General features: G+C 42.7%; 1 protein-coding gene across 1 annotated transcript in view; it reads left to right on the top strand.

The window, feature by feature from the left end:
- LOC311499936 (protocadherin-15-like) overlaps nucleotides 1-15,676 on the top strand; it is a gene marked incomplete at its 5' end in the record, with an annotated part of 128,798 nt that extends 113,122 nt beyond the window's left edge. Inside the window, 6 exon segments of the mRNA XM_084561076.1 lie at nucleotides 1,665-3,199; nucleotides 8,219-8,307; nucleotides 8,461-8,534; nucleotides 10,323-10,437; nucleotides 10,600-12,462; nucleotides 13,146-15,676. Of these exon segments, the coding sequence (XP_084417202.1) occupies nucleotides 1,665-3,199; nucleotides 8,219-8,307; nucleotides 8,461-8,534; nucleotides 10,323-10,437; nucleotides 10,600-12,462; nucleotides 13,146-13,799 (4,330 nt within the window). The 3' untranslated portion in view covers nucleotides 13,800-15,676.
- Between the last annotated feature and the right edge of the window lie 738 nt (nucleotides 15,677-16,414).

The following is a 16,414-nucleotide window of genomic DNA, read 5'->3' as shown; positions in this document are numbered from 1 at the left end:
TGCGTTTAAGTTCACAAAAAAAATAACTAATAGTGGAAATAGAACAAATACAGGATATGGTCTGTGCTTAGTAATTACTTAAAGCCTTCCTTTGATCAATACCTGCAGTGCAATGAATGCTTCCTAAGCTTGTCTTTTCAACTTAAGTGTTTTGCCATCGGCACAATTGAATTTCGCCTTTCATAAAAAACACTGCCCCAAATGTGAAATGAAATGTTAATGCTTGCAGAGTAAATAAGGTTTGTATTGAAATGGCTGCCCCGCTGGGCTTAGCAATTTTGATTTACAGCATGTTAAAGCAATACCGCCGCTAACGTCTTAATTTCCATTTGAGAAAGAAAATTGAAATTTAATGGCTAGCTGCAAAGAGCTTTTGCAGCATTTACTGCAGATGTTGACCAACAGTCAGCAACAAGCAGAGGCTTTTGGTTGAGCAGCAAGGGAAAAGCTCTCATGGGTATTATATAGTTGCAAACGTTTGTGTATTTGGGGTTTATTTTCCAGCCTCCGCGGGGAACAAGAGGAGTTGATCCTGTAAATGTTAAAACACTGAAAAAAATAACGTGTAAAACAAAAGGTTTTCATGTTTTCAACATGTTGGTTTTATGCCACTAGTCCCACATACTGTGAAATGATCACTTAATGCTCGGGACGCAGGAAGAAACCCTTACCCTTGCCCTTTCGCCTCCCTGTCTTAATTTCTCATTAACGCCTCTGACATTTGTGTAGTCTTCTTACCATCTGTCTGTTTCCATCTTTGCATCATTTCATTTCCCTTGTCTCTCTGGATTCAGACTGCAGTAAGTAATCCTGACATATTAGCTTTGTGAATATTATGTCTATAAATATATTGCACAACAGCAACACCCTTACTCCCTCCCTTGTTTATAGCATTTGCTTTTTATAGTCAACTAGATTAGATTTTTAACTTAGCCTTTCCTAAAATTGAGGAAATCTCTTTCGATCATCTGAAGCCGTTTGCATAAATACATTTTAGTTGGCACAGTCGGTTTTGTTGATTGGCCTTGGTGAAGGGGTAGCAGTTTCACAGAGTAGGACATTTCTGTAGTTTTACAAATTGTGTGTAGTCGGGAAAAGAGAAGCACCTTTTTTTTTTTTTTTTGAGGTACTGCACTTCAAAAGATATCGCTGTAGCTGTCTGCTCTCTCCCTTCCCATTAGAGTGCCATCTCCTTTTGTGTTCTGTTGCCCTTACACATCCCTTCTCTCAGTGTTGTGACTGATTGTACTAATGCATCAAATATGGGCTGATGCTTGTTATTTGTACTAAATCCCAGCATATCTGTGGACATAATCATTTTACCGTTTCAAGATTTAATTGCGTGCTTAAGTTCCAAAATGTTTTTAAAAAGTATTTTCTATTTGATTTCCCTACAAATACAGACACTCGTCTGTACACTACTACAGACTTCTAAAGCACATTTGAAAACTGAACAAAATATAGTTCATTAAACCCAAGACCAATGAACACATTGTTGTGTTGAACGTACCCGTTAAACTCCGAGTCACAATACAAGGGGTCATTATCCTTCCACATATTATTTCACTTTGCTTTTGCCTCACACTTTTTTCTTTGCTTTGCTCACCTCTCTGCACCTGTTTCAAGTCTTTTTTCTTCTTCACCTCCACCTTTTACCGGAGCAGGGCTAAAAAGTCTGTCATTGAGGAGGCCGACCACCAGAGGATTCTTAGCACCTTTGCCTGTCGCGCCCTTGCAGCCCACAGCAACGGAGCGTTGCGTGTCAACATGCCCAAGTCAGAAAGCAACGTGACCTTCCTCTCTGACTGCAACCCACTCACCACCCACAACCCTGTCTATGATGATAACAGCCCCCTTGGCAGTCCGGATGGTTTGGAATGGGGGGAGAGTCCGTCTGGAAGGCGGTTCTGCTTTTCTCCTTCCCTCTCAGCAGGGTTAGGGTGCGCCCTGTCGATGCCTGCTCGCCTTCATGGAGGTCTGCAGGGCTGCGAGGTGCCAAGGAGACGAGCTCTTATGGACCCAGAGGACTGGGAGCTGCAGATACTACAATCAGGCATGAAAAGCAGGCATAGGCCGGAGAGTCTGGACACGCTTGAGCTGAGTGGCAGCACAGAGACCAAGTTGTCAGTCCGTGAGCAGGCCAGGCAGTTTGAGCAACAGGCCTTCCAGGAACACACCCTCAAGCAAAACCGAGATTCCCATGGCTCCCTCTCTTCCATTCTTTTCAGGGATAGAGATGGCAATGACATGCTGGAGGTGACCTCAGATACCCTACTTTCCATTATGGATTACTCCTACAGCCCCCTGTCTGTGGGCAGGGATGTGCCCCCCAGCATTATCATTACTCAGGGAGATGAGTCATGGGCCCCATCTAGCCAGAGACCAACTCCACCTGTTCTCAGGAAGTTCAGCTCCAGCATCTCGAGCTACATGACAGTGCAGCCTTGTCAGATCACTGTGGAGATCATACCAGATCCACCAGAGAATCCACCCCCTTCTCCACCCACTCCCCCTTCACCACCGCAGAAGCAGCATCCACCTCCCCCACCTCCCCCACCTCCCCCACCCCCATCTCCTCCATGTAGTCCTTCTCCCTCTCCACCCTCATCCTACTACTTTCATAAACCTCAAGATACCCCTCACTCCTCTCCTCCTCCTCCTCCTCCTCCTCCTATCAATAAACATTTTGCTCCCCCACCTCCACCGCCTCTTCCTCCCCCTCCCTCACCTTCTAGCGATCAAGCTCGTACAGTCGTCCAGTTTGTCCCGACCTCTCTGCCACCTGTGTCCTCACTTCGCCCTGTCTCAGAGAGAAAACCCCCTCCTCCTCTTCCACCATCACAAACCGACGCTGGGAAGAAGGAGCTGAAAGGGATCCTGAAACACATCCAGAACTTAGCTGACATCGAAAGGTCTGTTGCCAATCTGTACAGCCAAGTAGACAAAAATTGCAAGGTGCCCAAGTTTAACAAGAATCCACAAGTGGCTGAGGAATCAGAGGAGGGTGCTAACAAACTGCAGCGCTCTGATCCCGGCGATGAGCAGAGCACGCCAAAAACAGCCGACTCCAGCTCTGCAGTCCAGACCAACTCGACAAGTGTGAACTGGGCTGAAAATGGAGCGAGTCGACTGAACATAGCTGCTGAGGTTGAGCAGACAAGCCAGTTGAACTCGAACAGCGCAAACACTACTGAGCTCAGTGACCAATTCTCTTCTCAGTCCACAGTGTTCTGACTCTTTTCCTCCATGCTCTCAATGTTTCCATTTCTAAATCTCCATGCCTGTTTTTCTATTGTTTCTATGTTTTATTTTTTGCACATTTGTTAGTATTTTATATACGCTTTAGCCATGATGGAGAATTTTGACTGAGGTTTTCAGAGAGGAAACAAGGCTTTTTTTAAATACTTTGTGTGGAAATCAAGGGCGCAGACTTTAGTCTGCCACACTGACTGTATAATATGCTTATTGGCTTGCACTAGAAGAAAAAAATAATGGCTTTCACATTCAGTATGAGTCTGGCTGAGTTTATTTGCACATATTAATTATCTGAACTGGTATGAGATCTGTGATAGTGTTAAGTACGCCCCAGAGTTCACAGCTTAGTCAGTTCATTGTCTTATGTTTATGTTCTTAACAGTTCATAATCTCGACATTAACATTTCATAGCCAAAACTATTTTAATTAAATTTATACTAAATGCCTACAATTTTTAATCCCAGATCCCTGGGAGCCTTTTTTTTTTTTTTTTTTCCCAACCATTTGGCTGGCTGCGTATTGCTGCTATCTTTTACTTCTTCATGATGATAAGAGCCTGGAAATTTAGGAGGCTGTCTCTTCATGAATCCAAATTAGATAAATGAAAAAAAATATAATGGCAGATGTTTTTTGTTTTTTTTTAAGTTGAGAGCAGATTACCGTGACAGTTTTTTTCCCCCAAAGGTATCTGTGTAATAAGCTTTTTTAGTAAGGATGATCCAATATTTGTTGATGAAGATGATTTTTTAAAGTTATTATTTGAGCGTGTATTTTACAAGACACAATGATAAATGAAACAGAGGTGAAAAACTGCACAGACGTGGCATGCAGTGGAGGACGAATGTAGCTGCATACACTGAAACATTTCACAAAGAAAATGATGGATATTTTAATACAGTCCACATGAACTCCTTTTCTTTAGATGTAATAACTGAATGCCAATGGCAGACACATCTTTTTTATTTTGGTTGAAGCATTAGCTGTTAAAAAATGCATCGATTGGGTTCCCGGCAGGCTTAAGTTGAATAAAGAGAGCCAGCCTCTGGGAGACTTGTCTGTTCACATGTCTGCAGAGATCCTCACAGCATGATAAAGTACTCACTGTGATGTTCGTCTGCACCCTGGAAAAGGCTAATTAGAGAACCAATCAATCGTTAACCGGGGCCGCTGCCTGTGGGACTGTCAACTACTGTTACCCTCTCCTTTTCTTTTCCATCCCTCTGACCTTCTGCCTGTCTGTGTTTCTCTCTCTCCCACTTCCTCCCTCCCTGTAGTTGGTTACAATACTTTCCAATCCTTGGCCTCTTCTTGTTAATCTTTCCTTGTGGTTCTCGGGAGATTCTATTACCTCATTTAGACTCATTGCGATGCGGCCTCTGTCGCCCCCCACTTCTGCGCTCAGACTTTTCCACTTCATCTCCTCTCTGTCTTTCCCCCTTGCAGCCTTCATGTGTTTGTTTCACCCTCTATGCCCTAAGGCAAACGGTCTTAGCGAACCTCACTTCTTGAGCAATGTAATGTTTGATTCATCACACGTTCCCCTGATGGGCAGATCGAAGGCCTGCTAATTCTGTATTCCATGTTCACTACATGGGGTAATCTCTTTTGTAAAGAGGCTAGCGGCCCGCATGCTGTTTCTTTTAACCCGCAGAGTGGCGAGCCCTAATGGACAGCATTCTTTATATTCCATTTTTAAAATTGGTTTTATCAAACTCTTTTGTGTCCCAGTTGACCATTCAACGTAGGAACTTTAGAAAAAAAAGGACTCAAAAGGAAGAAAACTGAAAAGTTCTGAGTTGTTTTATGAGGAAAGTAAAATAATAGCTGAAGTCAAGATATGTTTTGAGTATAAATTTCCAATATGACACTAAACAAATCGGCGCATCAGAAATACTGCTTGTTTCATGAAAGCATCCGATCAATAGACTTGTCTCGGACTCAACAACTTTGAGTCGTGAAAGCACAGGTGTATTAACAATGTCTCAGTACCATTAGGTGTCCCAGTAAGTCATGACGTGATACACCTCTGCTATCCAGCATTAAACATGTCTGCTCTTGTGGTATTGACATCCTTGTAAGTGGAAATTTAATGTAGGTTATGTAAAGGTGGTCGACCATATCAAAATTGTATATGTATCATATTATAAAATTAGGAACAAAACTCAGTGTCAAAACCTCTGAACTTGGATTGTGAATACCACAAGAGGGGGCCCTTCATATCATCTTTTCTCGTGGACACGGTAAACACAGCCCCATTTGAAGGCAGCCAGGGGCGCACCATCAAGAGCGCAAGCCAAGCCATTGTTTGGGGCCCCCATGGAAAAGAAAATGAGAAAGAGGGCTACCTTTTGGCATATTTTGTAATAATAACCATTAACACTCTTGAACCTGTGATGCCCATAAAGTTAATCAACAATGCTCCACAACCTCCCCTTCCATCTATGACAGATTTTGCTAATTTGGACTCTGGGGGAGCACATGTGTGTCTTTGCCTGGGGCGGTATGAGTCCACAAAGCAGCCAACCAAAGCCTCTAAAATTATTAATACTGGGTTACATCCAATAAACTGTCCAGCCCACAACTATGCATAAAACCATTACTTGCATCTTTTAGAGATTAATATAATGAGATAAAACATTTAGCAGAAACCTTTTCTCTGTCCCAATGTTTCTGTGCTGTGCTATGCTATGCTATGCTATGCTATGCTAGCAGGTTGAACAGCTTTAGCTGCTCATTCACTTCATGTAAATGAGTGCATGATATCAACCTACTCATCAACCAACACTTGACAAGAGGAATTTTTCCCATTACTGCTTTTGTATTATTTCCTGTTTCCAACCATAATGAGTTTATTATGTTTTAGTGCTTTACCTGTGTGAGGTAACACGAGGTTCAGACACTAGATATCTCGAGCAGCAGCCTACCTGTTTACATCAAACATGCATTCCTTCGACGCCGGTCAACAAACAATCCCACTCCTCTTCTCTAGAGCTGATAATAACCTCATGAATATATAATGCGATGCTTTATATGTTTTCCTGGATAAGAACAGTGCATGATAGTCCACTTGTGGAGCACCTGTTGTAAACACGGAGGGAGGAATTGCGGAATTCAGTCTCCAGGAGAATAGCTCGGAAAATGTGTTGGCAAGCATGGGACACGTATATGATCTTTTATCGCAGATCATTCATATCATTTATAATAGATTATTCTTCTCAGCAGATTTGCTCGCGGAGAAACCAACTGTTAACAAAAAAAAAAATGTCTGCATCGCTTTTGCTTTTGTGAAGCTAGCATAATAAAGACCTTAGATCTTCTGGAATTTCTTTATATAGCATTTAAAAATGTGAAGCTGTTATTTACGGAGCCAATATCACCCAGCAGTTGTAGATGTGGTACACCAGGCTGTTCAGTATTCAAGTCCTGCTGTAATTCTGAGCTCACCTCTCACCTCTCTTTTTCCACATTTCTTCATCTCCCACCAAGTCCTCTCTTGTGCAAACTTCCTATGGCTACTGTCCACCGAACCATTTTTCTTCATGGTGCATGAAGCAGCCGTAGCCAGCAGCCAAGCCAACAGGTCATCCATCAGATCCCAGTCCCATCATCCACTCTGCCTGGGAGGTGTGGCATATGGCTCTGCCCTGTCCCCTTGTCCTGGCCCATAATAACAGATTACAGCTCTCCAGAGGAATCTCACATCATTGCTTGGCTATACATCTAAGTGTGTGAAAGTTGTCATTATTTATGGGCCCAGACAGGTTACAGTTGTACGCTTGTGAACCTGGAGGTTTTCAGCCGAGCTGCTCCATTACTCGCCGTTTCTCATTGACTCATACTAAAAGCACTGTAGATCCACTGCTGTCCCCAGGAGCTGTTTTTTTATGTGTTCAATAGAGGGAAATTACAGAGTAAATAGAGCCTAAGGTTTACCTGTTTCTGCTGAACAAAAAGGCATTACTATGGGTATATTATCATTTCATAACTACTTTCTTTGAAATCAAAAACGCTGCTTAAATCTAGATGTTCTGTTCATATCTGATGGACTCTTAAGATATAACTGCATAAACACTGACTTCTTCTCTTTCCGGTCTTCACAGCTTGTTTTCTATTTGCCTTTATTGTATTTTTTTTTTATTATTATTATTATTATTCTTGTTTGGATGACACAGCGGTCCACACCAGCTTGATAACAGCCTTAGGCACCATTTTTAAAACTGAACAATATCTACAATTCTGTAATTTAACACATGAAAATGCACAGTAAGTAAAGCTGCTGTTTCCTCACTGGTCAGCAGAATGGAGACACATAGCAGACTTAATGTTTCACTTATTGAAAAGCACTTGCGATGTTGCTGTCAATCCATATTCATTATTTGTCTTATTTGCTTTCCTTTCTGCGACAAACAGCAGGCGAGGCCAGGGCAGACAGGTAAGCATTCTCGTGATGTGATGTGGTTTTTTTCCATCTCATTGTTGTGCCGAGGCATTTTGTCACTAAAAGCAGCTTGACGCAGCTTATATCCTATTATTCTTATCTGCAATTCACTTGATGGAAAACACTGAATGAGATTAAGATGAGATCCCGCTGATAGAACGTCTGACACTGACAGTAAAGTTTAGGTTTGATTGGAAGTCCTGTTGTATTCTCCAATGTTCCCGTCAAATAGCAGATAAGCAGCTGAATGAGTTTTTCGGGAAAAAATAAAAACGTAAACATTCAAACTGTCAATGTCTGACGCACGTAGGATGTTTTATTTTTTCGTTGCAGTTTCCACATTGCTCGGTCAGCATCTTTCCATCTTCTTCCTTGCTTTGTTTCCATCAATAGTTTACCAGTCTTTTCACCTTACCCCCTCCATTGTGTGTAGCTTAGAGTTAGCAGTGGCAGACCAACATTTTCTGTCTTTGAAGTTGAAATCAAATATAGAGAAGTCTTCCTTGTGTTTGTGTCTCTCCTGAGCATCCCTTCCTTCCATTGCCTTATCCTTCTTCTGTACTAATCTTTGGCAGCAACAGCAACTGCTGAGGCCATCTCTTCTGAGACCTGAGGTAGAAACCCTCCTGCTTTTCTTAATTCACAGGGATTGTAGTCATTGCGCTGTACACAGTACTACTCACCCTGTATGCTGCTGCTGCTCTTCATTTGCCGTCTTTCTCCGAGGAGTGCTGAGTAATTTGTCTGTCTTCCTCTCTGAAATGCAGGAGCTCTCCATGGAGTCAGGTATCGACCCAGGCCAGGACTACTACTCACAGGACTACTATAATTATGACCAAGGGTGAGTGTGCAACCCGCCGACTGTCTCATCTCTCATTAGTCGCACTGTAATCCATGAAATTGATCTCCATCGGTTATCTTCGAGTTTAAAAAAAAATTATATCTTCAGGGCTAATTTATCGTAACCTTGCCTTGCTGAAGTCCTTGGAGGATCGAGAGCGTTTCAAAAGAAGTTCAGATCAAAATGATGTCCCCTTAAGCATCACATACCACCCGAGCGTTTACACTCTCTGCTCCCGTGAAATGAGATAAATTATCCTGCCGGATAAGTTGGGTAAAGTGTTTCCCATAGCTTAATGGACAGAGGGTGTTTTGGCTTGCCTGTAACATTGCCCATATGTTCTAAAGAGGAAAAACATGGAACTCAAAGCCGTAACAGCTGCTGAGAAATTGTTATTCATTAAACGCTGCCACTCTGTTGCAGGTGACTTGCACCACTCTGGGGAATTACGCTGCCAGTTTATCAAAACGGGGGAAAGCGTTTGCACCTAGCAGGCTTAAAAAAGGAAAAACTAACAAAAAAAATCTATCCATAGTGAAATTAGGTGTTGTAATTGCCACTGTAGTTACTCATCAGCCTCCCTTTCAAGTCACCTTTACTAACACTGATTACTGTGTCTGAATCGCACAGGGCTTCACTTGCAGCAAGCTGTAATTATATTCTAATGATATGTCACAAACTTCATTGTGAAAGCAGCTTTTGCAAATGAGTGTACCGTCACTGTGATTGGACACCTTTGATCGGGGTTTCTGTTTGGAATGAGATGCACGCGTAACCAGCAGTTAAGCTTTTAATCTAGCAATCACCAGACTGTGTGATCCTCACAGCGGACCTCAGACGTTCAGGAGGTGGCAGCGGCGCAAACTGCCACTGGTCTCTTCGCCCCAGGCATCTCATTAATTTACCATTGTAGAGTAAGACTAGTTATTCACATCGTAAATATCAGGCGAGTGAAGCTACGTCCACCCAGCTAATACAAAAGAACCTAATGATGGATGCTGATTAACTGTCATGTTTTGTACAGTCGACCATCCACTGCTGAAAAATGCAGCAGTGTATTCTGGCTCTGGATTATTTGTGAGGATGGTTAACCAGTTTATTTGAATGCCCTCCTGATGAAGGTTGCGGAACAGCGCATTGAAGAAGACTTATGTAGCCTGATTGAATTCAAGTATTTAAATGGGCTTTCAGGCATTACTCAGCATGTGCTCGCATTCTTGTCATTTATTAGGCTCTTTTGAAAAACATAGGTAAATATACTCCAGTGGGTTTTTTTCCCCTCATTGTACTCGTCCTTAATTGAAAAGTAAACTAGAGAAAATAAAAAAGTGAAGCAAACCACCACGTCTGTTGCTGCCCATCTGGCCTAAGAGGTTGAGGAGGAGGAGGCACAAAAAAGGGACCAGACGCAGTAATTAATGAGACCAGACTGATATAAAAGAGGACTATTTAGGAGGGCGAATTAAAAGTAATAACGAGAGGAATTACAAGCACAAAAAGGTGAGGCCTTTTATGAGCAATTGGACAAGGCCTATTGAAAATGGCCTTTTAGATAAAAGGAAAAAGAAAAAAGAAAGTGAATTAAGTTTATGGGTTTAATGCCAGATTACTAATATCAGGCCCCGGTGATCATCCTTGACCATCACTGTGTTAAATGACACATAGCACATTACTGGATATCAGTTCATTGTAACTGGTTTATTTTATTAAAGCTATAAGCAACTGATAATATTGTCCACAGTCACTTACAACACATTTTTTTATGTCTTGTGTGAATTTATTTCTCAGGTATGACTTTCCTCAGTATGGCAGTAGACGGAGGCTGATACCTCCGATGTATGATGAATACGGGGAGGTGATCATGGAGGATGATGGGTATTACTACAGTCCACATGGCCCTGAGGTATTACCGTTCCTTGGATGTGAATGTCATATTTTCAGTGATAATGTCAACAATGTCAACTACTGCCTTAATAGGTTGTGTGTCCAGTGTATTATTCAAACAGCGGTGTCGACCCTGTGACATTCTAAGAAATGTTTGCTGAATAAAATATGACTGTCTTAGGGCCGAGGCAGAGGCCGCGGTGGCATGCGGGGTAGAGGTGCACCGAAGAGGGTTGCATTTAGAGACGTTCCGCCTGAGGAAGAGCCTGAACAAGCTGAGCCAGCAGCAGAGGGTGAGCCTTCTAAGGCTGCCAAGAAACTGAAGTCTGTCATGAAACTCAGCAAACTCCTGGCGGCCAGCAAGGGAGGAGAACAGCCATCTGATGCTGGTCCCTCTGCATGGAAGAAAGCCAAGATGTTCAAGATGTTTGGCGCCGGTAAGAAGGACAAGGATTACGCCAAACTGATGTCAGCCCGCCGTATTGACAGCCAGGAGAGTCTGACTGACGGACCAGCTCTTACCGGGCCAATAGACAGCAAGTCTGAGACCCGCAGCAGGCTTGGCAAAGTTTTGAAGAAAATCAACATAAGCAACAGGTTGCAGGCCCGGAGGAAGTCACTTAGTAGTGTGAGTCGTGGTTCAGCCACAGGCAGTGAGAAAGACGAGGAGGCCTCACAAGCAACCAGTGAGGATGAAAAGAAGTCTAAAGTGTCTATTAGTGTGACAGAGAGTGAGCCAGAAGCAGGTGGAAGCAGTAAGGACAAGGGCTCCGATGAGGAATCCTCAGAAAAAAGCAGCATTGACAGAGATTACCTCAAAGTAGATTTAGACCGGGATGATGCCAACGAAAGCACTGTGGACTCAGAGGAAGAGCATGATGAAGAGCCGGAGGACTCCGACGAGGAAAGCAAGTCAAAATCTGAGGGCGATGAAACAGAGAAGGAATCTGTCAGTGAGAAAGAATCTGGGACTGACAAAGAATCCGAATCGGACAAAGAGTCAGAGTCAGAGAAATCATCAGCTACGGAGAAAGAGTCCGAAACTGAGAAAGATTCAGAGTCTGAGGAAGAGTCCAGATCGGAGAAAGAAACTGAATCGGGAACGGGCACGGCAACAGAGAAAAGTTCAGCAACAGAGAGAGATTCTGATGAAGAGTCTGAGGAGGATGAGGCTTCTGGGAGCACCCGAGAAAGTGGGTCTTCTGCTCGCTCTTCTATGAGATCTTCAGCTACTGGGACCAGTAGGGGGAGCGAGAGTGGCAGTGGCAGCGGCAGTGGTAGCGTTAGCAGTGCTGCATCTTTGTCTGGCTCAAGTGTTAGATCATCACAAAGAACTAGATCCTCTGTAATAACCACAGAGAAGTCCAGTGAAGAACTCAGCGAGGCTGAGTCAGGGACAGGGACAGCCAGCGAGACGGAGGCAGAGTCAGGTTCAGGATCAGGATCAGGATCAGGATCAGGCTCAGGCTCAGGCTCAGGCTCAGGAAGTGAAGGTTCTTCATCTCGAGGATCCAGTCAGAGAAAAAGATCAGGTTCAGACTTCAGTGAGAGGTCTTCATCCGGCAGTAAGATGACAGACCAAAGTTCCTTGGGCAGTGAGGAGAGTTCAGCTGGTTCCCGGTCAACCAGTCGCAGCCGTTCCCAAAAGTCGGTCCTGAGCCGTGGATCTGAGGACACGATCACAGAGGAGAGTGAAGAAGAGGAAGACGAGGAAGAGTCTGAGACAGCTGACGAAAGCAAAGAGTCTGCCAGCGAGCACAGTGATGAAGCGTCGTCTAGGAGGTCCAGTGTGGCGTCTGGAGACCCTGGGCCCTCTACTTCCTACGCCGGCCCACCTTACAGCTCTGAGGTCAGAAGCATTGGTGATACCTCCGTGGAGACGTACGGAGGACTGTCCCCTATCACCGAGGTGGACGAGGACGCCATATCCTCCGACAAATCTTCAGTCAGCGGCTCTGGATCAGGAGCCGGGAGTCCATCAAAGAGCTCAGGAGAAACCGGAGAAACGTCGGATGCTGATTCAGAGTCTGAAGGAAGCTCAACCGCCCTCTAGAGAGATATATTGTCTACTGTGAAGTAAGAGTGAATAAAATCAATTACTCTTGCATGGGAGTGAAGAAATATTGCCTGCCTCTACAGCGTGTTTCAAATGTCCACTTTTTCCTCATTTCCCCTTAGCAAGGAAAAACCTCTGCGGTTTCCTGCTGCAAAATATCTGAATCTCTTTCTTCCAGCTTTGACTCATTCTTCTCTTTGAAGTTTTCTCTTTGTGTTTTTTTTTTTTTTTTTGACTCTGCTTTTTGTATAACATTATCCTCCTGTTTCTACTGGGTTTTGCATGTTGCAGTGGTGTCATATATTTCTGGGTTTTCCTGTGATGTTGAAATTACTTTCTGAGAGACTATAGTGTTAGACTTTTCAGCCAGAAAGCAAATACTTGATCCTTTTCTGGACATTCTCTCTTCATTTTTGATTGAACACTTTTAGTAGAATAGCAACACCTCTTCAAAAGTCCTACTTTGTTGTTGGATGTGTTTGGATGTACATTCATGGTTTAGTTCAAGAGATTTGAGGAAGGTATATCTGTTTCAGTCCTCATGTGTCCAATACACAGGACTACATTTTACTAAATTTTTCAGTATTTATCTTTTCCAAACAAAGGCGTAAATCTTGGTGAGAATTCCCTCTGAATCTGCTGTGTTTTGTTTGCAAGACTCGACTATATAATACTTTCTATTGACATCGAGCTCTCCGCTCTCTCCTCCTCAGCCTGGGAGAAAGAAGCGGATTAAGCTGGCGGTAGATCGAGAGAATGACACCACCTCCACAGGAGAGGAGAGCACTACGGAGACCCAGCGGAACAGACTCCCCAACAGCCACAGCAACATCAATGGGAACGTCTACCTATCCCAGAACGGCACAATTGTCCGAACGAGGCGGCCACCCCATCTAAACAACCTAAAGCTGGGCTCTCCGTGCCGGCTGGGTAAGCATTTTAAAAAATTAGACAAATTGGGTGTGACTCACGAAGAACCCCTTCCCGATAGCACCGAGGGTTCGGGAAACGAAACAGAAAACGGAATAGTTACATGTGTTCCCTTCAGCAAGGACATCAACCTCAACACTCGGTCGTCTTTTGGCTCCCTGGGTTCAACCATTACAGAGCTCAAAAGTTTCGGGTCCAAAACCAGCATTGCCAAGGCCATAATTGACAGAAACAGCAGCGGCCCTTGCGTCAATGAGGAGCAAGAGACTTCTGTTGACAACCACAAGAACAGTAGGGAGACACTGGAGTCCCACAGTGACCACACATTATCAGATGAGGAGGAACTGTGGATGGGACCTTGGAACAGCCTGCACATACCAATGACAAAACTCTGACTGGCCATGCAGAAAATTAATTTCCCTTTTTTTATTGTTTTCCTATCTTTATCATGTTGTTTTTGGTTTCAAAAATAATCATAAAAATGTGTGCCTCAGCTGGATAAGCTCCAACCACTGACAGGTGATTGCACTTTTGTTCAAATTTAATTTAATCATAACGTGTTGAAGCTTCCTCGTTCCAAGTGTTTATCACCGGCAGGGCTATTACAGAACGGGACATCGAGCTGAACGGCAACGAGTGCCTCAAAGAAATATAGCATTTTATGTGAACTGTGCTTGACTGTAATTTTCACTCTTTATTCGACAGAGAAGACGGGCCTTTTTATTGAGTGACTCCTTGTTTGCTTTCTTTCTTTCTTTTTTTTTTCGGGTTCTGTTTTAATCGTGAAACGGATCACAGAGATTGTAGTTTAATTCACTATGATGTTAAAGGCATTCACAGAGAAATCATGGCAAAGAAATTGTGGTTATATAGTCTATGATAAAGTTTAAAAAAAAGAAACTTATTTTGCTAATAGTGTTCTACTTGCTAATAATCTAGATTGTCTATGATTATTTTATGTTGTGATCACTTGGCAACATTTTTTTTTTTTTTTTTTTTAAATTCCAGAAAAATATATGAAATTATTTTTGTCTATTTTGTATCTAACAGAGATTAAGAATCTAACATATGACATTAGAGACATAATATCCACATGACTGTCATCGCTGCTGTTATATTTCACTGTATTTTTGTTTTCCAACAGCGAAATATGACAGCATGACCAGAGTGTTTTTATATGGACATTTGTACCTACAGAATGTGGTATTTTCAACCCCTTTACATGATTCAGATTCACTCTGTTCATGTCATGATAATGGAAGGTAGACCAAAAAAAAAAAAAAAAAAATGTATCACATTCAACAATAAAGCTCTAACCTATTTTATTTTTTCGTACTGTGCGGCATAATTGCAGGCGCCGGCTGTTTCTGCCCTTTGCTCGCTGTGCTGTGGTAGCATGGATGACACGGAAATGCATTATTACTCGACTCTGTGAAATTAAATGCAGTCCTCGAATTGTTTAAAGGGAGCTGAAATGTAAAGTACCTCACAGCGGAAGAGCTCTGCAGTAATATACTAACAATACAGAGTCTGCAGAGAGAAGTTTGTCAGGCTGTCTCTGAGTGGGCTTTCACTTTAAAGCAAAGCAATGACAGGTCACCAAACACGGGCACATGGAGAGCTCCTGTATCTTTGAAAAGCTGTGCAATATGCTGGGGAGTGTAGGAAAAAGAGTAGGAGGCCCACTTTCTTACCTGTCAACACAAACTGCAAAAAAAAAAGAGGGGAAAACATGTTTTAACGGTGATTGTAAGCGGGAAAAAAAACACATTCTCAATTTATTTCTTCGGAGACTGACACATCTAACGTATCTGGAATGACATTTACAAAGAGTGTCTCATAGTCAATCAAGCCGCGAGAATGCCAGGCGAGTCTTTGCCGGCTGCGGTTCAGAAAGGAGCAGGAGTCGAAAGCCGCAGCGAAATGGTTTGAAAAGATGCTCAGAGAAAATAGGTCGGGAGGGAACCTTGTTCCCACCGTAACAAGCCCGGTGTCCTAAAGGATCAAAATAAACCTCTGCACTGTGGTGATGGAAAAATGCACGGGAGCAAGATCCGCGAAAAATCATGAAGATCAGCTCGGTTTAATCCGTGTTATTTGTGTCTTGTGTTTTCTGCCGCTCACTGACTATATAAAGGACCACCTGCTTCACACTCTGCACGCACATTCACAGGAAATACCACCGTTGACAGGAGAACACCACTGTACAGTCAGTGCATAGAGCTGTTTCAGGCTACAATAAAATGCACTGTTTTAAAACATATTTTATCTACTATTTAACAAAGCCTTAAAATGAAAACAGAATTCTTACCACTGGATATAAAATGCATCCTCATCTTCTAAAACACAAGAACATGCTTTACCAATCTCTTATTGTAATACTCTACCAATCAATTGGAATAAAAGACAGGCCCGATGAATAACTGAAGTATTTCCGTCTGTCATAGGATTATGTCCTAAGCTTTTTTTTTGTACTCTTCACAACAACCGTGCCACTCAGCAGATTAAATTAAAGCTTTAGAAATGGACGTATCCCTCTTAATGAATGTTAAGCTTGAGACAACCCGCAATCTAGTGTCTCCTCAAATTAGATTCCCTTGTCGTTTGCATATATTATTTATAAAAACCAAACTGTCGAAAGATGATGAAATGTTGCTCACCTTTAGGAAATTGCTAAGCAGATCCGAGGAGATCAGTATGGGGCTCGTACAGGGGGAGAGAGAAACGTGTGGAACGCGGTCGTAATTTGAAGTGATGCATGGGTCTTATTCGTCTTTAACAGGTTAATAAAAGAGAAATAATGTCACATTAATGTACACATTTGAACTTAAAAGAAGTGGGTTAAAATAAGATCATAAATATATATAATATAAACTCCTGGTTGGTCACATTTGCATGAACATTGTCTTCAAAATGGGTTGTTAGGTATCGATTAATTATTTTGAAATTCAGGTGCATGAGTAGGTGTTAGTTAGTGATGAATAGCTGAGGTCAAATGGTCGTCTTTCGT

The sequence above is a fragment of the Chelon labrosus genome (genome assembly GCF_963514085.1).
Source record: "Chelon labrosus genome assembly, chromosome: 15".
Classification (NCBI taxonomy): domain Eukaryota; kingdom Metazoa; phylum Chordata; class Actinopteri; order Mugiliformes; family Mugilidae; genus Chelon; species Chelon labrosus.
Note: the sequence above shows the minus strand (reverse complement) of the source record. Positions and strands in the feature narration are given on the sequence as shown.